This window comes from Saprolegnia diclina (genome assembly GCF_000281045.1).
Source record: "Saprolegnia diclina VS20 unplaced genomic scaffold supercont1.14, whole genome shotgun sequence".
Lineage (NCBI taxonomy): Eukaryota > Oomycota > Saprolegniomycetes > Saprolegniales > Saprolegniaceae > Saprolegnia > Saprolegnia diclina.
Genome location: NW_008246081.1, coordinates 178,190 through 199,936, shown reverse-complemented (window position 1 = coordinate 199,936; position 21,747 = coordinate 178,190). Strand labels below are relative to the sequence as shown.

Genomic DNA, 21,747 nt, shown 5'->3' with positions numbered 1-21,747 from the left:
CCACGATTACATGTTGCCTGCCCGGTACTCTTCGAGCTTTTCGATCTTGCCATGCTCGAGGAACTCGTCAATCTTGGACGCGCTCGCCTTGCCAATGCCCTTGAGCTTCATGGCCGCCTTCCCGCTCTCGATCTTGTCCTCGGCATCGCGGATCGCCTTGGCGACCTTGGAGTACGACCCGCCCTTGAACTTCTCACCGCGCTTGAACTCAAAGCCCGCGAGCTCGGCAAACGCCTCGGCCAGCGCCTGGTTCTTCTCGTTCGTGGCCTGCGCAATCTTCTTCTTCTTGGTTGCTGCCTCGCCGCCATCCTCGTCGTCGCCAGCACCCTTGGCCTCGTCGCCGTCTTTGGCCTTCTTAGCCGGCGCCTTTCGCTTCTTGGTTGCCTTCACCTCGGGCGCCTTGGCCCCAAACTTGTCGGTCATCGCCTTCAAGGCCGCGTCGAGGTTGTATGCGCCGTCTTCGCGCGTCGCATTGAGCATCGTGCCAGCCTGAATCATGGCGTTCATCGGGTCTGTGGGCACGAGGACGCCTTCCTTGGCGCAGAGCGCGAGGAGCTCCTTCGCGGCCTGCTTGGCGGCGGCCTTGGCGGTGCTCATTGTGCTGCGGCTGTTGGTTGTGTGGTCTCGAACCTCAAGGTGGCGGATGCCAGGGCGCACTTAGGAGGAGCTCCCTGCGACAACGGATGTATCCGGATAAACCCGCGCGCGCCTGATCGAGGTTCTTTTTTCGTCGTCAAGTGCAAGGGGCGAAGATTTGTGGAACGCCCCGTATCCGGATTGGCAGAGGATTTTGTGTGGAGACATCGCGGGGTCATTTTACGTTTTTTTCGCCAGTCACAGAGCGACCGAAGCACGCGATAGACATGGGCCTGGCACGCGCGACGACGACCACGAACGACAAGAAGGCCAACGGCAAGAAGAAGGCCGCCCCCGCGCCCATCGACTACGCGGCCATCGAGCACCCGTACGTCGTGCTCCTCAACAAGAAGCTGCGCTCGCTCAAGAAGAAGCAGGAGAAGATCAAGTCGCTCGAAGAGTCCATGGTCGGCTCCAACAAGACGCTCAACGAGCAGCAGCTTGAGGTGCTTGCCAACAAGACTCTTGTGGAAAAGATGTACGCCGAGCTTGAAGCGCTCCGCGTGGTCTTTGTCGAGACGACGATCCTGCCCGCGGCTTCCGCCAAGGTCGAGGCTCCTGTCGAGGCGGAGCCCGTTGTTGAAGACGTTGTCGCCGTCGTCGAAAACGTTGTTGAGGACGAAGAAGAGACCGCGCCCGCTCCGACGACGCCGGCGGTCGAAACCCACGATCTCGAAGAGGAGAAGATGGAGTACGTCGGCGAAATCCTCAAGCTACTCCACGCCGTGAGCTTGCACCAGGCTTTGGGCCACGACGTGCCGATTGCGCTCGACTACTTTGTCAAGGTGCTCATGGGCGGCACGCGCCCGCCTGCCGAGGTTGCGTTCAAGGAAAACCTTGCCGAGTCCTTGGTTGAAGCCAAGCGCTACTTGACACAGAGCGAGAAGGTCCTCGCATGCGATATGTCGTACCACGACTTGCGCGAAGCTGTCGACCGTCTCGTGAACCCCGTCCGTGTCGCCGAGGCCGTTGTTGAAGTGCCTCAGATCAACTTTTTTGCCGAGCCGGACGCTGTGGCCGAGGTCCCTGTCGCCGACGAAACCCCGGCTGTCGCGAACGACGTCGCTGCTCCTCAGGACGTTCAGGAGCCCGTGCCCGAAGAGGCTGCGGCACCGACCAAGTCATTTGCGGCCGCTGCTGGTGGCAAGCGCCCCAGCTCTGGCAACCGCCGCAAGAACTCGCCTCGCAACAACGCGCCGGCAACGGTGCCTGCTGCCGACGCCAACGCTGCGGAAAAGCCCAAGCAGTCTCGCCGCCAGTACAAGCCCAAGGCGACGCCAACGGAGGCGTCTGCAGCCTCGGCCGCTGGTGAAGCGCCCAAGGCCCGCCCTCAGCGCAGCGCTACCAAGCCGTCGAGCAGTAGTCCGTCGCCGACAGGTGAGTCGGCCAAGAGCGGAGCGGCCAAGTCGTCGGCGCCCCGGCGTCCGCGCCAGCCGCGTGGCCCCAAGAAGGAGAGCGAAACGCCGTAAAGCGTGCCACGTAATTTTGGAGTCGTAATAATAATATAAAAAAGTAAAATAAAACGTGCATCTCTTGGGCCGTTCGAGAATGATACAATACCAAAAAAAAAACACATACAAACACAAAGTGTATGGTCCATATTTCTATAAATAAAGACGGTCCTGTAAGCGGTTGTATAGCCATTTGAACAATCATATTTTAATTTGCCAGCCGCCCATGACCAAGGTCTTCGTCGGGATCGCGGTCGGCCTCATGGCCCTCAAGGCGCTCGCGATCGCGACGACGCATGGCTTGGCCGCCGGCGACGTCGTCATCGAGGGCGTCCTCGTCTTCCTCATGGTCGTGTCCTACGCTGGCGCCATCTTCGTCTCGCCCTCGCTCTCGGTGGCCGCGCTCCTCTCGCCCGAGGACGGGGACATCGACACCGAAGCCCGCTACTGTGAGAAATGCGACTGCGTCAAGCCCGATAACTTCCACCATTGCTCTGTCTGCATGCGCTGCATCTCGCGCATGGACCACCACTGCCCATGGACGTCCAACTGCGTCGGCGAGCGCACCAAGAAGATCTTTATCCTCTTCCTCTTCTACACGTCGCTCTCGTGCCTTTGGTCGGCGTCGCTTCTCGTGGGCTCGACGGGCCACCGCAGCCTCTTTGTGTCGTTCATTACCGTGCTGAGCTTTGGCGTTGGGTTCCTCCTCGGCGGGTACTGTCTCTTCCATCTCTACCTCCTCTCGCAGGGCAAGACGACGCTGGACTTTATGGCCGGTCGTAGCGGCAACGCGCTGGGTTTTGCCGCGAACCTGCGCGTCTACTTTGGCCACGAGTGGTGGCTCTACTTGGTGCCCATCGTGCCGCCGTCCATTCGCTTCGGTCACCTCCAGTCGCTGCGGTCGGACGACGAGCGCGCCGGGCTGCGTGGCGACGCCGTATGAAGAGATTGATATGCATGTGTAGTACGCTGTTAACTTACGGGAAACCTACTTGTCCTTCTTCTTGTCCTTCTTCTTCTTCTTCTCCTTCTTGCGCTTCTTGCGGTCCGCGTGCACGTCGTCGTAAATGGTCTTGTACTGCACGAGCTTGTCGTCGTAGACCTTTTGGAAGTCGAGCGCCATCTGGTGCACGGGCGTGCCCGCGGGGTTGAACGTCTTGGCGTTGTTGACCAGGAGCGCGACGTCCTGCGTGAGCTGCGAGAGCTCGACGTACTCCATGCGCTGGATCTTCTCGCCAATGCGCGTGAGGTCCATGGGCACTTGGATAAAGTCAAAGTAGTTGGGGACGCCGAGGCTCTTGCAGTTCTCGCGCGTGTACTTTTCAATGAACGGGTTGCCCGGCTTGCCGTTGATGCGCCACGCTACATGAACATGAGTACGCAATGTGAGGAGAGGATGCGATCGGCGTACTCTTCCACGTCATGCCCTTGAGTTCTTGGAGGAAGGGCAAGAGCACCGTCTTGAGCGTCTCGGCGTCTTCGCGGTCGCGCTTCTTCTTTTTCTCCTTCTTCTTCATGTCCTTCTTCTCCTTCTCCGAGAGCGCGCTCGCGTCGATGGCGTGGTCACCGAGCGTCGACGTTGGCGGCGGGCGCACGAGACCGGAGCGAGGTGGCGCGGCGCCGTTTGTCGCGGATGTTGTTCGGTACACGGCGCTCGGCGTGGGCGCCGTCGTTGGGAACTGGAAGCCCTTCTGGATGACGTGGTCGGGGATGGCTTCGATGGGCCGGCCGAAGGCGACGCCTTCCAGCACGCTCAGGAGCGAGACATTGGAACTATATTTACTGATAACGTCTGCTGCACTCGAGTTACTCAAGCCCAAGCCGCGGAGGAGGTGCTTGTGGCCATCAGGCAGCGACGCCTCGCCCATGGCCTTGAGCGGCGCCTCCAGGCGGAAGTGCGCCATGAGGTCAGACCGACTCAGCTGCGACGGCCCGACCCAGTCGTCACCCCGGCGGAGGTACACGTCGTCCGGAGACCCGAGGTCGACGACCAAGGGCGTTGCTTCGGCCATGCTGCAACCGAGCAAATTCGAGACTGTGATTATAAAAACGTGGGGAGAAAAGGAAGGTTACGATTGAGCGAAAAATACATCCTATTTTAGCCAATCACAGCTGTCTTGTCGCTTAGGACCGACCAGGTGTCGGTAAAAAGACAAAGCCGCCGGAACCAAGGTGCTCGAGAGCTCTGCTACCTGGTGGCTGATTGACCACAACAGACCACTGACACCACGTGCCAACGTGCATACGCTCCAACTAAAATGTCTTTGGTACTCATCTTAGTCGTGCTCTACCAAATCTTATGGCAATCGGAGCCTGGGCGGAGCGAGTTCACACAAGCAAGACACGGACTGTTGATGAATTCAAGGATAGAAGTGCTATTACTCAGCACCCTTGGAGCGAGCACGACCTTCTGTCATGCGACCATCGCTTGTGTCGTCGCTGGATCACTGTGAGCTTGGTGATCGGGTGTCTTTTCAAGCAGTCTGCGACAGCCTGCAGGAAGGAGGCTCTTGTCGTTGAACCGCTGCATGAGGGAATGGCACTCGGCCTCGGAGATCGGGGCGGCACGCTCGTCCATCTCATCGAGCCGACGCGAGATGCGCCGGATGAGGAAGCTGGTTGTTGGCATGATGCGACCAAAGCGAAAATGACCTTGGCCCGAAATCGAAGCCCAGCAACTTCAACGTCAAGCCGACCAATGGCAACGCTGGAAAATCTTGGCCCCATAAATTCCACCAATGGCCTGCCAGTGCTCGAAGGGAGTCGCTGCGAGCTGCGTCCCAGTGTCGACAGGACAGACGACTCGACAGCCCCGAGCGCCAAGTACTAGTAGCCAACTGAGGAAGCAGTATCTTTACGATGGGCCTAAGAAGCTCCACGCCAACGACTTGGTAGGCGCAGAGGGTGCTAATAGGGTCGTCTGGACTGGGATTGAGGGAATTCCTTTGGCCGGGCTTGGCACAGTGAAGCCATCAACAACCCAAGTGGTTGTCAGGGTCTTCTTGGAAGAGAATGGGCGGACGCTACGAACAAGACCTTTCTTGACCGAGATTACGCAGCCTCGGTGGACGACGTCATGAGCGACTCGACGACCGCAGCCTCCATTTCCTCGTAGGTGTACAAGAAGCCGTTGGTGATTGTGCACACGAGGTACGCGCCGTCGGTTGTGCGGAGCTTGACCCACGGACCGTTGTTTGGCAGCTGATACCCCACACAGCTGCTGTCGCTGGTGGAGAAGTCGAAGACCTCGTGCATGGACGCCGTGTCAATGTGACCGCGCAACACGGCACATTCGCCGTCCACGACGAGCTCCGAGACGCAGTTGCCGCGGTTGTCCGGTCGACTCGCATCGCTGTAGCTGGTGTCGCACATGACGGTCTCAAAGACGCCGCCATCGGGCGATGGCTGCTTGACAATCGTGGGCGAAATGCCGTGCGGCGTGTGGCCCATAATGACGCGCCGGACGCCATCTTGCCAGAGACGTGCAACGACGTCCTCGGGCAGCAAGCGGGGCATGCCGGACGGGTACAAGTGGCGGCCGTTGATCACGCTGTGGGTGGCGACCGGAAGCCCGTACGCTTGGAGGCTCTGACCGCCTCGGTACGAGTGGTCCGGCAGCCACGTCGGCTGCGCTATCCACCCGGCCAGCTGGCTGTCGTACCAACCATTGAGTGCCGAAACCCACGACGCAATCGAGAGGTCGTCCTGGGGCTTTTCGGACGACGGCACGTACCCGACGCAGCCCTCGCCGTCCTTGTTCATGACACCTCCGTGGACAAACAGATTGGGTCCATGCACGTAGCTGAGGACGCAGAGCTGCAGGTATTCGCGAAGGATGCCACCCGCCTCGACCGACGAGACGTACGATGCCACGACGTCCTCGTCCGAGACGGTGTCGGCTTTCGAGTCCTGGAGCTCGGCGCGCCGCCGTTCAAAGTCGCCGTCCGACCCCATCGTGTGCTTGAGCATCCACTTGACTCGGTTCACCTTCGCTCATTCATGACGTGATCGCGAACTAGCGCACGTACTTTGTTGTTAACACTTGCCAGCATGGACGCGGAGACGGTGTCGGGCGATTGTTGCAGCACTTCGTTGCACAAGAAGTCTTTGACACTGACACGCCCCTTGGTTGGGACCCAGAGCGGGCCGTCCACGAGATCTACGTGGCCATGCTCGTAAGTGTGCTAGGGCAAATTAATACGACCTCGGCTCATCGTGGCCAGGTCCAGCTCGGTCGGCGTGAGCTCGGATGTGAAGCGCATCTTGTTGACATCACGGTTGCCCGCAATAAGAACAACCCGCGTCGGGTACTTGGTTTTGATGTCAATAAGGAGTCGGTATAAACTACACAGGGCAATCATCGATGACGTTGTCGTGGTGGCTGCCATGTACCGCAACGTGCCGAGGCCCTTGTCGCCCGCGTCGCCACCAAAGACAAAGATGTAGCCTGGCCGAAGCTCCAGACGACCGTTGCTGTCGTAGTAGACGCCTTCGGAGAGCGCCACGTATCTGTTGAAGTAGTCAATGTTGCCTTCGACGTCGGTGCAGTAGCAAAGCTTCATGCCCGTCATCGCCGGCGGGCAATTCAGTTGTGCTGGCTGGCATTGACATGGCTTCTTCGAGGAACCCCCTACAGTAGAAATCAATGCCACCCCCTCACCTTATTGAAAACCATATTGCCGTATTGGCCAGGACCCCGTCCCTACCCTGCAAAAACGTGGCCCGCCACCAGCTGGCACAGATATTAGTTGTCGTTTGAAACGCACCAATCCGAGCGAAGATCCGTGGCGCCCGTTTGCCGACCACTTCCTGTTCTCAAGAGTATCTCAACTTGAAGCCCCGACGTGACCGCTGCTACCTCGACTTCTCTGCGCAGCCCATTCGATCCCAGAGCGGCTTGCTAGATGTGGGCTTGAAGCAGACCAGACAAGTTCATCGCACGACAGAGCGCCCAGGGCCAAACGCACAGCCTCTGCACTTGGTAGCCGACTGTCAAGAGACTCGAGGTGGCACCAAGCTAGCAGCCCCACATATCGCGCGGTCATGTCGTCACCGATTTGAGTGTAGATGCTCTCTCTGCGCAGCACACTTTGCAGACAGGGACGACGATCGAGTACTCCACTCTGATTGAGATAGATCTGAGATTGTATATAAGAAATGAGGTGATTTGAAGAAATATTCGTCAGTTCAGGTCTGCGGCGACGAGCTGGGTCTGCGTCGGTTGCGACGGTTCGTGAAGAAGTCACTTGCGTCGACGAAGCGTGCTTGGTTGTACGGGATCGTGCGGTTGTTCTGCACCCAAGTACAAGTTACCATGCCCCAATGCTTACTTCCATTCCGGCGACTCGACGTCACTGCCACTTTGCCCTAGTAGCCAACTAGGAACCGGTATTACGTAATTACATCTACGCTCATGCGAGCTTCGTTGGGATGTTTACACGGTCTCTCTACTCGATGATCTGGTACCGCGCTTGGCGAAGCTTGGTGGCGGCGACCATACTCGCGACAAAGCCGATGCAACCGACGCCGAGAAAGGCGAGCCCCAGCTGCGCGGGCGAGTAGCTGTCCAGCGACACCGACGGCGGGGGCTCCACCGCCATGAGATTGGCCTCTGCTTTCCGGAGACCGTCCTTTTGCTTGGGCGGTACAATGTCGTCGGGGTGGGGCGTGCGGTGCGCAGTCGTGTGCGCGGGTTTCTCGTGGGACGTGAGCTGCGTCGCGTTCGCTTCCGTGATCTCGGACGTGTCGGTGACCGGGTGTCTCTTGGAGCGCGCGTCGTTGAAGGGCACGAGACCGTAGATCGAGCCGCCGTACGCGGGCTTCTTGGTCCAAATGAGCTCTTCGTCGCTGATGTCGGGCACCATGTAGTGGCAGTCGGACTCGATTGCGAGGTTGTTGCTGCCGCGGACGATCTTGAAGAAGCCGTTCTCGCCCCAGTAGGTACCCCACGAGTTGCGCACGTTCCAAAACTTGACGCCGTGCTCTTCGCCGTAGCCGACAATCTCGACGTCGTGGTCAATGTCCATAAAGCCGGTCGTGTCGTTGAAGATGCCGGCCGCGTAGTCGTACTTGAACCCGGAGCTCACGGCGATCCCGCACGTGATCGGGCCCTTCTGGAGCTCCTTGATCATCGCTACCTCGCCTTCCAGGCGCCCGTATTCCTTGGCACGGTACCGGACCATCTTGGTGACTGGAAAACACACGGCGACAGCCGGGCTCTCGGGCGTGTACATGCAGCTAATCGCAGTGTGCATGAGGATCGCCATGTCAACAGAAGAGAACGTACTTCATGCAATAGCCCTCGGGTGGGCACGTGCCGTTGGTGTACTTGGTGTGGTCGGTCGCATTGTACGGAAGACACGTCTCGTCCGGAAGGCCATACACGCGCATGAACTCGTACACGTCCGCGGGCTCGCCGCCGCCGCAGCCGTCCGAGAGGCCGTGGCCTGGCGCGCAGTTGAGGAAGCTCTGGCGCCCGAGCATGACGTCGGGGCCGCGGAGACCGAGCTTGTGGTTCATGATCTTGATGCGGTCGTTGGCGCTCGAGAGCGACCCGTGCGCAAAGCACGACCCGCAGTACTGCGGAATGTGCTGGTTCCACGACGTGGTGCACATGCCTTGCTCGCACCAGTCAAAGTGCTTTGGCAGCAGCGCCAGCTCCTGCTCGTCGCGCGTCCACGCGTGGTGCTTGGCCGCCGATCGGTGCTTCCACGTGCGGTGGCACTTGTTGCAGTCCGACTTCTTGGCTGCGGCAACGCCCAAGAGGACCGCGATCGCCAGAGCTCGCCACGCCACCATGCTGCAAATCCGAGTATGAGACTCCTTGCGTGGCGCGGTGGGCGCACTTCAAGTACGATTCCGTTCAAGGGACGTGGTCATATCTTGCGTCCAGTAAACGTGAGCGACAACGACTTCAAGTCCATACAAACCTCAAGTAGATGGGAGCCTGCATTTCATTAAAAGGGATCGCACGAGCACCACGCAAGCGGGATCCGAACGCGCGACAAGATTCACCAGGTCCAAAGTCGGTTATGAAAACACGGAAGCGCATCTGCGTTGCTGAGCGCTTGACTGACAAAGCAAGCACCTAGGCACCTCCAAGCTCGTCTCATGTCAACATGGCATGCACGTGCCGTGAGTCGTCCAACGGGACAGGGCCGGCAACTGCGGTATCAGCGTACCATAATCTAGTTTTCCTAGCAGACGACTGAGTCGCACTGCGTCCTTTCTCTTGGTGTCTTGGGCACTAGTGCACGCTTCTATAAGGCGAAGACAAATATGTATGACTGCTAGTACTGAAGGCAGTGATGAGCAAGAGGTGTTGGGCGTTGTGACACGAGGGCGCGGGATTCTGATTCGGCGAGCGAATACCATTGGATTTGTATAGCATACAATGCCTGAGAGAGGCGTCGGTTAGGAACGCCAATTGCGCGATTGGGCCCGTGCGTCGAGAATGTATTGCGGCGGGGATGAGCTCAATGCGATTGTCTGCGACTTTGGGAGCTACCGCGCCCGCATGGGCTTCGCAGGCGAGGACGCGGCCCGGTACGTCGGTCCTCGCAGCGGGATCTTGAAGGATGACACGAACGGCGTCATGACGACCGACGGCCACGTGGCCTCCATGGCCAAGCTCGAGGCTGCGCTCGACGAAGGCTACGAGCGGCTCGCCGTCGAGTCGTCGGGGCAGCACCCGGTGCTATGGAGCGAAAGCAGCCTTCACAACGTGTCCACGTCATCCAACGAGAGCAAGAGCGACCGCGAGGCCCTCGCCGAGCTCTTCTTTGAAAAGTACGATGCGCCCGCGTACTTTGTGTCCAAGGCGGCCGTGCTCACGTGCTTTGCGAACGGCCGAAGCACGGGCCTCGTCGTGGAGATGGGCCATGGCGCGACCTCGGTCGTGCCCGTCCTCGAAGGCTACGTCCAGGCGCACAACGTCGTTCGCCAGCCCGTCGGCGGCGCCGCCCTCAATGCGTTTCTGCGCGCCCGCCTTGAGGACAAGCTGGCCAAGCTGCCGTCCGCCACAGCGCTCGCGTCGCTCCCGCTGCACGATATCAAGGAGACGGTCTGCCGTGTCTCGGAGACGCTCTTTGATGAAAAAGCCAACGGGCAGATCCCGCAGATGCCGTACGAGCTCCCGGACGGCACCCAAGTCGCGTTCGGCACCGAGCGCTTCAGCGTCGCGGAGCGCTACTTTGCGTACGACACAGCCGCCGCGAGTCGGACGTCGCATGCTGTGGACGCGTCGTCTGGCATCTTTGTCCCGACCATGATCTGCGAAGGCGCGGCCAAGGGCGACGCCGACACGAAGAAGGAGCTGCTGCAAAACATTGTTTTGACCGGCGGCTCGTCTTGCTTTGAGAACATGCCGACGCGCCTCGAGCGCGAAGTGTCGGCCATGGTCACGCCGTACAAGGTCAAGCTCATCGCAGCCGCGCATCCCGAGCGCAAGCTCGGCCCGTTCCTTGGCGGCTCCATCCTCGGGTCGCTCGGCTCGTTCCACGAAATGTGGATCTCCAAGACCGAGTACGCCGAGCACGGCGCGTCGCTCGTGCAGAAGAAGTGCCCGTAAGCGCTAACTAAGGACGGCTGCGTGTTTGCTATAAGTACCTTGCGACGCGAGCCTCTGAAAGGACCAGCAGTCGGACGTTAGCTCAGTTCCTTGCCTGCCGAGCGTGGTCCGTGCGCAGTGGGCGCGTAGTCGCTGCACGCGTTGTCGGGGTCCTGGCATGTCCGATTTGAATTTGAGTTTGAGTTGTTTTGGCGGCAAAGCCGTGGGGTGCCCATCCGGATAAACGGACTTGGCGAACATGCAGCCCGAGATCGAGCGGGAGATGCGGCGGATCCGCAACGCGATGCGGGCGCTGGACGCCAACGTCAAGAAGCTCGCGGCCGTCAACAACCACATCGTGACCTTCAACAGCCGCTTCGGCGGCCTCATGACGGGCATCTCGCTGCAGCAGTCCTGCATCGAGCCGCCCAAGAAGAAGGCGCCGCCGCCGTCCAAGATTCCGGTCCTCGCGCCCGTCATGAGCGCCAGCCCCACGACGCCGACGGACGCGCCGAGGCCAAAGAAAGCGGCAAAGTCTGCGCCCAAGCCGCCGCCATCCCGCACCTGGAACTGGCCCAAAGGTACTACGTACCTCCATCCATCCGCCTTGCCATCATGACCCTAGGCGTGCGGTCCAAGATTCCGAAGAAGTACCAGACGCCGTCCGAGATGAACAAGGTCGAGCGCATCCTCTTTGTCCTCGCCGACTCGCTTCGGGGCATGTACGTGCCCTCCATGGCTGTCCGCTGCACAACGTTGACCACGCTAGGGCCATCGGCGACCTCGTCAAGGCGACGCAGGTGACGGTCATCCAGTGCAAAGAGATCCTCCAGACGCTCATGAAGCTCGAGCAGATCAAGCGCAAGCGCGAAAAAGAGGTAGGCGTCGACCTACGAATGAGGATCTCATATTCTGTATGGTTTGCTGGATCCAGGGGTTTATCTACTGCCGGGCATAACCAGGCTAATAGACCATCTCGTGTCGTCCATGTGTGCATCTAGCCCTCGTCGTCGTCGTCACGGGTCGCGCCGGGCGGCGTCTCGGTCGACTTGCCAATCACGACGTCGGCAAAGCTCAGCGACCGCGACGGCGACAGCGACGAGTACGCGACCGCGCCGTCGTCCAGCACGGGCTTGGTGAGGAGGTCGTTGACGCACGCGCTGTGGCGGCGCTTGGGCTTGTGCTTGTCCTTGCTCTTGGAGGCCGACGTCACCGTGCGTTCGCGCGGCGTGTGGCGCACGGGCGACGCCAGCGCTGTGGCCTCGAGAACCACGGGGTACGTGAAGCCCTTCCACTTGGGCTCATGCGTGCACGAGAGAATGCTGCGGAGGAGGTTGGTCGGGTGCAGTGCGACGCCGCCAACGTACGGCGACGACGGCAGCGGCGTCGGCTCGGTCAGCGTCACAAACGCAGTCGAGAGCGCGCGGCGGATCTGCATGATGCGAAAGCAGTTGCGGCCGACGTTGTTGGCAGGTCGAAGCGGGTCTTCAATGTACACGGGATCAAACTTGTGTGGATCGTAGTCGTACGTCGCCCAGTTGTCGCGGTGGTGAAGGTGCTGGCGGCGCGACCCGGGCGACGACAAGTTGAGATTCTCAAATTGATCCATCTGAACCGCGTGCCAGCCGGCCGCGACCGGGCCATACTGGTGGTGTTCGCGGCTCAAGAACGACCGCGTCGCGACGCTGATGCCGGTCGCGCGCGGGTCCAGCTTGTTGCCGTAGAAGTCCATAAAGCCCAACAGCATCGTGCCAAAGTCCGACGCGCTCTGCGACGAGACCGACTGGTTGCACTGCGTCGCGACAGTCGCGTCAAAGCCGTTGCCGCCGGCAAATTCTTGCAGGAAGCGCGTGACGAGCAGCAGCAGCGCGTAGGACGAGAGGCCGCCCGTGTACGCGACGCCCAGTCCGCGCTCAATGATGAACGTCTTGAGCACGACCATGAGCGGCGTCAGCGCGGGCAGCTCGTGCACGAACGAGTGTACGAGGTCGTTGGTCGATAGCCCGTTGTGCCCCGGCCCTTCAAACGAAATGTCGAGTCGGACGTTGTACGGCGACGTCGTCAGCAGCGTAATGATCGGGATTGACGCGTTCGGGATCGTCTTGACCGACTCGGGCACGACCCACGGCTCGGTGCGCAGCTTGCGCGCAAGGTGCTGCTGCCATGTCTCCTTGATCGCGTTGCGACCTTCGAGGACGCCGGGGGCCTCGGCCGGCTCGTCGCGCCGGACTTTCGGCAAGCAAATGACCAAGTCGAGATCGCTACATACATGGTTATCGTGGAGATAGCGCATTTGGTACACGCTCGTAAGTCGTACCTGGACGGCAGCGAGAGGCCCGTGACAAAGGACCCGTACGGCCGCACCTGCGCGCGGGGCCAGAGCGCTTGGACGGCCGAGACGCAGAAGCGACTCACGGCCGTGTGGGCGGCGAGGCGGTGCTGTGTCTCAGCTTGCAGTTGCGATACAAATTCGCAAATGTCCCAGTGCAGCTTGCTGCGGGGCGGGAGGAGCGAGAGCGGCACCGACACAAAGGGCGTCAGCACCGGCGCCGGCTCGGGTGTCGTGACGATGGGCGGCGGTAGAGCAGTCGACTGTTCTTGCTTCCACTGCGTGAGCTCGGCCTGGACGCGAAACAAGGTCGACTGCAGCTCGGCCACCGTGGTTTGCAGCGCCGCCATCTCGGTCGTCAGCGTGGCCACGCTCTATTTGGCACAGAACGTCAAGCATTTTACAGACAAGTTGTCGCCTTGCGTACGCTCGCGTACTCGTCGCACTGCCGCTGCAGCGCCTCCACGCGCGTTGCCTGCTCGTCGGGCACCGTCGTCGTCGTCGTTGGGGACGTGCTGGCGTCGACGTGGCACTTTGGGGCAGGTACGTCGGCGCGCCACACGGTGCGGTCTTTCGGATATGTATCGTCGTCCGGCCGCCACCCGAACGCACTCCACTCTTCGCGGCTGCCAGAGGACTGCGAGAGCACGGACGACGGAAGGTACCACTCGCACGCCGGGTCGTCGGTCGGGCCCGGAAAGTAAAAGGTCGCATCGGGCGTCGGCGACGGCTACAAGAAGCAAACGTGTTGTTAGCTGTTGGAGTATCGCAAGAGGCAACGTGGTACCAGCGAGAACGGCGCTGCGAACGCGTCTCCAAAGTCATTCGACTCGTCTTCGTCTTCGATAAAGTAGTGTTGGTAGCGCATGCTCGGCTTTTGCGGCGTCAAAAAGGTCGAAATGTCCAGAGGTGTGTCAAAGCCCGGGTTCGTGTCGACCGAGACGCGCCGGCGCCGGGGCGGCGTCACGGGCTCTTGGTCCAGATTCAAAAGCAGAAAGCCCGGCATGCGCTCGTCGCCACTGTGCAGCACTGGGGGTATCGCGACCATCTTTTTCTTCTTCTTCTTCGTTCGCTTTGGCTTTGGCGGTATGGGAGCGAGCGCAACGACGCGCTCAACCAAGTCGTCGAGCACGAGCTTGACAACGGCCTTGTCGCGCTGGGCCTGCTTGAACTGCCGGCGCATCTCGGCATGGACAAGACCCAGGCTCAACGCGTGCAGTTCCTTCTCCCGCTTCTTCTCTTTGGCCTGGCGCTTGTGTTCCTTGCGTTTCCGCTGCTTGGCCGAGAGACTATTGCTTGTTGGTGCTGAGGTTGGTGCCAGTAACGCAGGCACTAACGACGCTTCGAGGAGCCCAGTGCACGCAGTCTGCAAGTGCTCGGCCCAGAGCATCTTGATGAGTGCAAACTGCGGTCGAGCGCCGGCCTCGGCGAGTCCGCAGCTGAAGATGGCTTCGGGCGTGGCGACGGGTGACGGTGCTGGCTGCATGATCTCAGTCACGAGACTCAGCGACGCCCGCAGCGCTGGCCACGAGCGCCCGCCAAAGTCGAGTAAGAACGTTTGCGTCTCCTGCTGCACACCGAGAAGCACGGTTGCCTGTGTGCTAGCGTCGGTGGCGACCCACTGCGCAACGAGATGCCGCTTGGCGTAGAGCCCGATCGACGGCACCGACTGGGCCTTGAAATGACGCCACATCTGAAGCTCCTACAGCCCCATCAGCGAATGGTCAATGCATGTGAACGTACCATTTGGTGCGCCACGTACGTCGCCAACGAGTAGTACCCGAGGTCGGCAAGCCACTAGAGACAACTACCGGTCAGCACTTTGAGAGGATGGACGGGTATCGGCACCGGCTGCTCGGCCCACGGCAGCGTCTTGAGCGTCGCCTCGGACGGCTCTTTGGCCAAGAAATGACCCTTCATGAGCACGTCCATGAGGCGCACGAATCGATCGACGTCCTCCACGACCGTTGTCGACGGCGAGATCGTGTCGCAGGACTTGGTGCCGTTGAAGATGCGCAAGCTCGCCACGAGCTCGGTGGCCGCCTCGTCGTACGGCGCCGAGTAGGGCACTACAAGCGCATGAGCCGCTCGTCAAGATAGGCAAGAGCATTGTACATGTGAGGTCGTCGCCGTCGCGCGTACGCAACAATGGGCGCCGGCTAAACGTACTACGCGGGCCATGAGCTGACAGTGGCAGTCGCATGAGCCTACGCGCGGGAAGCCTCCTTGGCCTTGAGTGGGCGAAGCACGTGGAACTGGTCAACGCGCGCCTTAAGCTTGGACTTGGCGGCCGCCTTCATTTCGATCACGAGGCGGACAAAGGCAGCGTCGACGACCGTGAACACGGCCGCGCGCTCGGTCGCGCGGAGGGCGAGGAGCCACTGCAGAACGCGGCTGCGCTCTGGGGATGGCCGCCGCAAAGCCATGCGCGCCCGTCCTTCGGACGCGAAGAAGGCGGTGGCCTCGGCCAGTGCGTCGAGGAGCTGGTCGCGGTCCCGAGCGTCGCCCATCGTGGATGCGGCCTTGAACGACTGAACGAGCCAATCGACGCTGCGCAAGGCCTGCGAACGGAAATAGTGTTATTGAATAGTCGACCGCCAGGCCAAGCGCGTCGCTCGCCGCTCTACGAAAGCTTACAACGCTCGTACTAGCATGTGCGTGCTCAAGGTACCTCGCTGCACGAACTCGCCACGCTGTGTAGCCACGTGCATCATCCAATTCACACTATTTCACGGACTCGACCTGGATCACACTCAACTGGCGGATCTTCCGACGGTGAGGAGCATGGCACGGCTCGTGGCTTTCGATGCAGAGGTCCTCGACCATGAAGCAACGACGCGCGCGATAGAGCAGCTGGTTCGGACGATCGACGAGCTGTGTGGTGCATGCTACGGCCCCCGCGGGCGGTAAGCGTGCCGGACGCCATTGACCGCACGCCCATCATGCTAACCTAGCTGCATCATGCTCCGAGCCAACGAGCGCTGCGGCGACGCCATCACAATCACGTCCACAGCGGCGCGTATCTTTGAGCGCTCCAAGTTGACGCGTGCAGTGGAAAGGCCATCTTGCTCAAGAAGTTCTTGGTTGTAGTGTGGCCACGTCATCGCCCGTCGCGACCTTGTATTGCCAGCTTCTCCAGAGCCACGTACGCTGCATCTTCACGTGTCTTGCCGCGTTGCAGCGTGCTGTAGATGAAGCAATTCAAGGACCACGGGCTCTTCGCAGCGCTCTTCTCGTCCACGTATCCATGGCGTCGTGGCGTCTATACTCAGTCGTCTCCGTAGCTTGCTGCGGGAGGCGCTCACCTCGCTCCAGGACATTTCCCGATCCCAAATCATCCAAGGCAAAGCTTTCGCTCCTTCTCTTCCCACTGTCATACAGCTAATGGTAGGCTACACGCTGGCGCTGCAGTGGTCGCAGCGCTTCTTACGCGACCCGGCGCAGTGCCACAGCCGTCGCGAGGTCGCGTGGAGCAACGTCGACGCGATTGCAGCCGTGATCACCGGCGTCTTGCGCCCCAAGACGGCGGTCGCAGCGCTCGGGAGCGCGCTTCAGCACCACGTTGGCCTCGTGCTGGAGGCATTCGTGCACGTGTTACAAGACGCGCTGGACGAGCCGCACGAAGCGCGGCTTCTGCGCTTTGTTCGCCTCGACGCCCTCGACCCGATCGCATCCTGCGTACATTGCTTCGCCTGCATCCTGCATCATGCGTCCTCCGGACGGCGTAGGTGCATTTGAACACGCTGTTTCTGGACGTGCCAGCGCCGTGGCCATATCCGCCGCTTGTCGACGTCGTCGTTGCGCTCTACAGCATCTCGCTGCATGCGCCCGACGACCCGTTGCACGTGCAGCTTGTGGCGGACGATGTCGACGTACGTTCTCGTCACTGCCGAGCTGTACGCAGGGCGAACGATAGGTCATGGATGCGCTCACAATTGAGGCCGATCGGATGACGTGGCAGCGCTTGGCGACGCACTTGGCGTCCTTACGCGTCACGATGGTGCTGTCGCAGAGGAAGATTCCGCTGCCGCTCATGCACCTCCTCGCCAAGCATCGCATCGCGAGCGTCGAGCGGCTCTCGATCAAGCACATAGGTAGGACGCACTGTGTGATGGACGCAAGGGACGCAGCTTGCGCGTAGGCGCCGTGCAAGCACTCTCAGGCGCGGCGCTGCTCGGCGACTGGCACGCACATGTGACCAAGAAGGACCTCGGGCACCTCGCGCGCGTCCGCGTCGACGGCGCCCACCTTGTGCTCTCCACAAACGACCATGCGCTTCCTAACACAGCTGACGGGCCGTCGATCCTGTCGCGGGCGCGGGCCGTCGTGACCTTTGGCTTGGCGTGCCCAGATACCCACGCTTACGACGAACTCACGCACGCAATCCACGTAAGGCCTGCGTCCTTCCTCCAAGATCATCATAGCTTTTAGGCTGCGATGGATATACTCACCAAACTCCTGCACGCGCCGATCGTGTACGGCGGCGGCGGCCTCATGGAGCTCGAGCTCGCCGAGCACACGACGACGACGACGACGATCGTGTACGGCGGCGGCGGCCTCATGGAGCTCGAGCTCGCCGAGCACCTGGAGCGACGCGTCGATGGGATATCGTCGCGTGGCATGGACCGCAGCGCTGGCGTCGAGGTGCGGCAGCTACAGCGGGTGCTCAAGGCGTACATCCATAGCCTCCGGGCGCTCGTGGCCCGCATGAACCCTGCCGGCGTCATGCCATCGGCCTTGAGGGCGCGACTGCGCAGTGCGCTTGACGGGATGCTACCACCACTTGGCAATAGCGGGAAAACGAATTATAGCCAATCAGATGTGCCGGCAGAGGTGGACACCGCCTGTGATTGGCCGATAAGCGTTGAAGGGCTCATTTTGGATTTCGGGTCGTCGAAATTGGCCGCGCTCTCGACCGGCGTCTCGACCGCGACGACGCTCCTCCGCCTGGACGCATCCCTGCTAAGTGCTTCGTAATACATGAGCATCTCCAGCGACGAGGACGACGACCGCAGCCACTCGCTCGCGATGGAGGAGCTCCGCGTCGGCGAGCTCATCGCGTACCACTGCGCGGCCTTCGTCGCCGGCGACCCGCGCGGTCGGCGCGAGTCGATCGGTACGCAGCATGCCTAGAAGGAGGAGTTCATGGCATGGTGCTAGTCGTGCGCATCCGCAGCGACACCAAGCACGAGTACCCGATCAGCATTGTGAGCAACGACATGTACGTTCTCGACATCGGCGCGACGTGTGCAACTACATGCGCGTAGTCTGACGCAGGACTCGATGATCAAGCGCGTGCAGGACGCGGACGGCAACGCGATCGAGCGTCCCGAGGGCATGTGGCGCAAGGTCTACACGTTTACGATGTTCCCCGGGAAGCACCGGACAGCGCAGAACGCCAGCACGATCCTCAAGGCGGCAATGAAGAACGTACGGCGAGAAGACTGCAGCGACTCGTGGCTTCAACCATGCATAGGTCATCAAGGACTCGTATGCGGCCGTCTATGGCGAGAAGCCTGCAAAGGAAGCCAAGCGCGAGAAGCAAAAGAAGAACCGCGCGCCCGAGACAGCCAACATCAGCAAGTTCTTCAAGCCCCTCGGACCCAAGACAGAGCGCAAGGACAAGGACGTCGCTGTCGTGCCTCCAAATAAGACGTTCTCCGAGTTTTCCAAGCCGTTGACGCCCGCCAAGAAGGCCGCAAAGAAGCTGGACGCAATGGCCGAGGATTTTTTCAAGAGCGAGCTCCCGATGACGCCGGCCAAGACCAAGAAGACTGAAGAAGTCCTCTTCACGATGGATGACCTCATCGCTTCTGGGCTATCAAGCAACCGTATCCAATCGTCCCAAAACAGCAGCCCGTGCCCGCCACGTCAGCTGCCACGACCGCCGATGAAGAAACCCGAGCACAAGCCAGCCTTCGCAAACATTGACGATTCCCCGCCGGTCAAGACAAGCACCAAGCGCGTCTCGGACGAGTGTGACGCGCGGCCCGCCAAGAAACCATTCAAAGTGCATCTGGAGCCCGATCCCGAAACGATCGACCCCAACGACGACGACTGGTCGATCCCCAAGAAGAGTGTGCTCGAGTCGCTCGGCCCTGGCCGTGCACCTCGCTCATTAGGCGTGAACTTGCGGCGGCTGCCACCGGCGGGCAGCAAGCGCCCAGCGTCAACGTCGATTTCTGAAACCTCATTCTATTCCGCATCGCCCGCCAAGCGCGTGGGTTCGAGTCCAGCGAAGGCGAGTCCCAAGACCAAGCAGTTTGCCAAGTTTGTCGAGGCGCGGGAGAAGGAAGAGGAAGACGAGAAGGCGACGAAGAGCCCTGTCACTAAGAACAAGTGGCTCCAGCGGCGAGGTCAGACGTCGAGTGCACGCGCCAATGCCAAGGTACTGGATGCCTGATCGGATGGCGGATCTGACGCTTGTGCGTAGCAATCGACGATGACGTCGCACTTTCAATCGCTGTCCTAGAGTAATCAAATTATGTATGAGCTCTGACCAAAACACTGTGTCTCGACCGCATGCCGTCCGCCCGCGTCGTGTCGTGCGGCAAATCTGTGGATGTCTCCTATTTGCGCAAGAGAGGGTCCGCTGAGCTGCAGAGGAGGAATATAGCCTCGTGCAGTTCAGGTGCGTGGAGCCAAAGTGAGCTGGAGGCAAATGGCACCGATGTTGGTTCGTGCGTCCTGTTGATTATGCCTCGTACCCCAGAGCCTAGGCTGTTGACGTGCGGCCAGCTCTCGATGAGCTCTCTCGGTGGAGCTTCTCGGAACTCCTCATGGAAGTACACTGCGATGCGCCTCATCGCTGTTAGCTATCGCGATCGCTACCCGAGGTTCTAGTATACGTTTACTACCGAGAGCTGAACTACCTACCGGTGCTGCTGGTAGGAAGATCTGGAGGGCAGTAAGCCGAAGAGATCGCTCAGATCCTATTGCTACGTGAGGGCGATGGGCGACGCGGATCCTCTTCGCGTCGTTACCAACCTCGACGCAGCAGTGTGTATGTGCTCGATCTCCTGCACATCGCGTGCCATCGTGCGTTGCAACCTCGTTCTGGCCCCTCGCGCTGCCACGTCACGTTCGAATTTGACATCCAGTGCGGCGAATGGCATACAAAAAATAAGTCATCGCTACAATATTAACAGCTCCGAAAAAAGTTACTCTTCGGTGTGGAGCAATTCGAGCTTGGCTTGGTGGAGCATCTCGACGAGGCGTGCGCTCGACGGGCGGAGGGCCGGGTCGAACTGCAGGCAGGCCTTGGCGACCTGGAGGATGCTCGGCGGGCACGTCGGCGAGAACGTCGGGCGCAGCTCGCCACGCGCGACCTTGACGACGATCGACATGTCGGGGGCACCGCCGGCCTTGGAGCTCTTCTGGTCCTCGAACGGGATCTCACGCGTGTCGAGCTCCGAGAGGACGACGCCGAACGAGTAGACGTCCGCCATCTCCGAGTAAATGTCGCCAAGCATGACTTCGGGCGCCGTCCAGCGCACCGTGCCGACACCGGCCGTCAACGTCTCTTCGTAGCTGCGGTTGCGGCTCAAGCCAAAGTCGGAGAGCTTGGCAACCATGTTGGACGTGAGCAAGACGTTCTTGGACTTGAGATCGCGGTGGATGAGCTTGGGCGTGAGGCTGTGGAGGTACGCGAGGGCTTCGGCTGTGTCGATGGCGATGCCGATCTTCTGCTTCTTCCACGTAAGGTTGATCTTGGTGTTCTCCAAGAGCGTGCGGACGTCACCGCCGTCCATAAACTCGGTGATCGCCGAGAGGTCGTAGCCCGACGTCCACGTCGACCCAATGAACTCGACGATCTTCGGGTGGCTAAGGCGGCCCATGGTCTGAATCTCCTTGGAGAAGAGCACGGCTTCTTCGTCGCCCTCGATCATGCGCTTGATGGCCACGGGCTGGCCGTGGTAGTGGCCGAGCCACACGACGCCGAACGCACCGCGCGAGATAGCACGCGTCAAGAGCACTTCGTTGTGGTCGATGCGGTACTGCTTGAGCTCCGGGAAGAGGTTGTCGGTCGGGTCCGCGACCGGCGCCGGGGCTTGGTTGCCGCGGCCACTCTTGTCGGCGCCGCCACGCGGGCCTGTGCCGAGGCCGTTGCTCGTGTTCTGGCGCGGGAGCGTGCCGGTGCGGCCGGTCGAGTTGAGCGACGTCTGGTTGACGTAGTGGTCCGGCAGCCGGTCCTTCTTGTTGCGGCACGACCGCACGATGAAGTAGGCGGCGACGGCGGCGACGACGACGACGACGACGATGACAACGATGATCGTGGTGTCCGACATGGCAAATCCCCAAATGACGCTGGCTTTCGGCCATCAGTTGACTTTCTTGAGGTATGCCCATACAAATCTCGACATAAACATGTAACTCAATTACTCTCTCCCAGCTCGACCAATCGTTGAGTTTGAGTGGCAGATGTTGTCGACTGAGCCAATGAAACGCGACCAACTAAAAAGGACGACGGGCCCAACCATATGGGAGGCATACTGAAACCAAGAGCAAGCGGACGGAGCCGTGCGGTTGTGGTCGCGGATTTAAATTTTGCGCCCACAACCGCGCGGCTCGAGCGCCAACCGGATCGTTGAACGACGTCAGATGAGCCTCGACCGAGTTCTTGCTGGTCTTAGTCTTAGTCTTGGCGTCCATGGCGGCTACTGGTACGTGGTGATTGACAAGCAGCGGACGCTGGCCGAAGTCGCTTCGTTGCGTCGGGACGTTAGGTGCAATCTGGGTACGACGAGCCAATCAGACGCAGATGACGACAACACATCCTGTCC

At 60.6% G+C, this 21,747-nt stretch overlaps 11 protein-coding genes across 11 annotated transcripts; 5 read left to right on the top strand and 6 right to left on the bottom strand.

Moving 5' to 3' along the window:
- Positions 1-6: 6 nt before the first annotated feature.
- Positions 7-597, bottom strand: SDRG_05339 (hypothetical protein; the record flags this gene model as incomplete). Its single annotated transcript, XM_008611052.1, has 1 exon — positions 7-597. One exon carries the CDS (start codon positions 595-597, stop codon positions 7-9), a length of 591 nt encoding a protein of 196 aa, XP_008609274.1.
- A 166-nt stretch (positions 598-763) lies between these two features.
- Positions 764-2,223, top strand: SDRG_05338 (hypothetical protein). Its single transcript, XM_008611051.1, has one exon. It carries the CDS (start codon positions 864-866, stop codon positions 2,103-2,105), a length of 1,242 nt encoding a protein of 413 aa, XP_008609273.1. The 5' UTR covers positions 764-863; the 3' UTR covers positions 2,106-2,223.
- A 90-nt stretch (positions 2,224-2,313) lies between these two features.
- On the top strand, positions 2,314-3,030 carry SDRG_05337 (hypothetical protein; the record flags this gene model as incomplete). Its single annotated transcript, XM_008611050.1, has 1 exon — positions 2,314-3,030. One exon carries the CDS (start codon positions 2,314-2,316, stop codon positions 3,028-3,030), a length of 717 nt encoding a protein of 238 aa, XP_008609272.1.
- SDRG_05336 (hypothetical protein) lies at positions 3,026-4,116 on the bottom strand. The gene is made up of 2 exons (XM_008611049.1): positions 3,499-4,116; positions 3,026-3,449 (listed from the first exon to the last, which is right to left on the bottom strand). The coding sequence occupies exons 1-2, from the start codon at positions 4,097-4,099 to the stop codon at positions 3,076-3,078; spliced, it is 975 nt and encodes a 324-aa protein (XP_008609271.1). The 5' UTR covers positions 4,100-4,116; the 3' UTR covers positions 3,026-3,075.
- Positions 4,117-5,019: 903 nt separating this feature from the next.
- Positions 5,020-6,664, bottom strand: SDRG_05335 (hypothetical protein). The gene is made up of 4 exons (XM_008611048.1): positions 6,480-6,664; positions 6,292-6,431; positions 6,116-6,246; positions 5,020-6,074 (listed from the first exon to the last, which is right to left on the bottom strand). Exons 1-4 carry the CDS (start codon positions 6,656-6,658, stop codon positions 5,139-5,141), a joined length of 1,386 nt encoding a protein of 461 aa, XP_008609270.1. The 5' UTR covers positions 6,659-6,664; the 3' UTR covers positions 5,020-5,138.
- Positions 6,665-7,442: 778 nt separating this feature from the next.
- On the bottom strand, positions 7,443-8,962 carry SDRG_05334 (hypothetical protein). The gene is made up of 2 exons (XM_008611047.1): positions 8,374-8,962; positions 7,443-8,324 (listed from the first exon to the last, which is right to left on the bottom strand). The coding sequence occupies exons 1-2, from the start codon at positions 8,883-8,885 to the stop codon at positions 7,535-7,537; spliced, it is 1,302 nt and encodes a 433-aa protein (XP_008609269.1). The 5' UTR covers positions 8,886-8,962; the 3' UTR covers positions 7,443-7,534.
- A 578-nt stretch (positions 8,963-9,540) lies between these two features.
- On the top strand, positions 9,541-10,656 carry SDRG_05333 (hypothetical protein; the record flags this gene model as incomplete). The annotated part of the gene is made up of 1 exon (XM_008611046.1): positions 9,541-10,656. One exon carries the CDS (start codon positions 9,541-9,543, stop codon positions 10,654-10,656), a length of 1,116 nt encoding a protein of 371 aa, XP_008609268.1.
- A 238-nt stretch (positions 10,657-10,894) lies between these two features.
- Positions 10,895-11,593, top strand: SDRG_05332 (hypothetical protein; the record flags this gene model as incomplete). The annotated part of the gene is made up of 4 exons (XM_008611045.1): positions 10,895-11,216; positions 11,261-11,357; positions 11,405-11,513; positions 11,570-11,593. The coding sequence occupies 4 exons, from the start codon at positions 10,895-10,897 to the stop codon at positions 11,591-11,593; spliced, it is 552 nt and encodes a 183-aa protein (XP_008609267.1).
- A 39-nt stretch (positions 11,594-11,632) lies between these two features.
- SDRG_05331 (hypothetical protein) lies at positions 11,633-15,474 on the bottom strand (the record flags this gene model as incomplete). Its single annotated transcript, XM_008611044.1, has 8 exons — positions 11,633-12,896; positions 12,953-13,338; positions 13,392-13,694; positions 13,752-14,666; positions 14,708-14,761; positions 14,813-15,033; positions 15,080-15,132; positions 15,176-15,474. The coding sequence occupies 8 exons, from the start codon at positions 15,472-15,474 to the stop codon at positions 11,633-11,635; spliced, it is 3,495 nt and encodes a 1,164-aa protein (XP_008609266.1).
- Positions 15,475-15,686: 212 nt separating this feature from the next.
- SDRG_05330 (hypothetical protein) lies at positions 15,687-19,436 on the top strand (the record flags this gene model as incomplete). Its single annotated transcript, XM_008611043.1, has 16 exons — positions 15,687-15,870; positions 15,919-16,002; positions 16,055-16,109; positions 16,156-16,205; positions 16,249-16,307; positions 16,356-16,642; positions 16,693-16,836; positions 16,881-17,058; positions 17,106-17,353; positions 17,396-17,720; positions 17,835-17,937; positions 17,980-18,080; positions 18,125-18,185; positions 18,232-18,394; positions 18,441-19,352; positions 19,398-19,436. Exons 1-16 carry the CDS (start codon positions 15,749-15,751, stop codon positions 19,434-19,436), a joined length of 2,931 nt encoding a protein of 976 aa, XP_008609265.1. The 5' UTR covers positions 15,687-15,748.
- Positions 19,437-20,073: 637 nt separating this feature from the next.
- Positions 20,074-21,275, bottom strand: SDRG_05329 (TKL protein kinase). The gene has a single exon (XM_008611042.1). The coding sequence runs from the start codon at positions 21,250-21,252 to the stop codon at positions 20,125-20,127; it is 1,128 nt and encodes a 375-aa protein (XP_008609264.1). The 5' UTR covers positions 21,253-21,275; the 3' UTR covers positions 20,074-20,124.
- Positions 21,276-21,747: the final 472 nt, after the last annotated feature.

Coding starts and splice junctions, on each gene's coding strand:
- SDRG_05338 (XM_008611051.1), top strand. CDS start 864: ATGGGCCTGGCACGCGCGACGACGACCACGAACGACAAGAAGGCCAAC.
- SDRG_05336 (XM_008611049.1), bottom strand. CDS start 4,099: ATGGCCGAAGCAACGCCCTTGGTCGTCGACCTCGGGTCTCCGGACGAC. Junction 3,450..3,498: donor CAAGGGCATGACGTGGAAGA/GTACGCCGATCG, acceptor ATGTTCATGTAG/CGTGGCGCATCAACGGCAAG.
- SDRG_05335 (XM_008611048.1), bottom strand. CDS start 6,658: ATGACGGGCATGAAGCTTTGCTACTGCACCGACGTCGAAGGCAACATT. Junction 6,432..6,479: donor AAGGGCCTCGGCACGTTGCG/GTACATGGCAGC, acceptor TGCCCTGTGTAG/TTTATACCGACTCCTTATTG. Junction 6,075..6,115: donor TGGCAAGTGTTAACAACAAA/GTACGTGCGCTA, acceptor GAATGAGCGAAG/GTGAACCGAGTCAAGTGGAT.
- SDRG_05334 (XM_008611047.1), bottom strand. CDS start 8,885: ATGGTGGCGTGGCGAGCTCTGGCGATCGCGGTCCTCTTGGGCGTTGCC. Junction 8,325..8,373: donor CCCGAGGGCTATTGCATGAA/GTACGTTCTCTT, acceptor CACTGCGATTAG/CTGCATGTACACGCCCGAGA.
- SDRG_05329 (XM_008611042.1), bottom strand. CDS start 21,252: ATGTCGGACACCACGATCATCGTTGTCATCGTCGTCGTCGTCGTCGTC.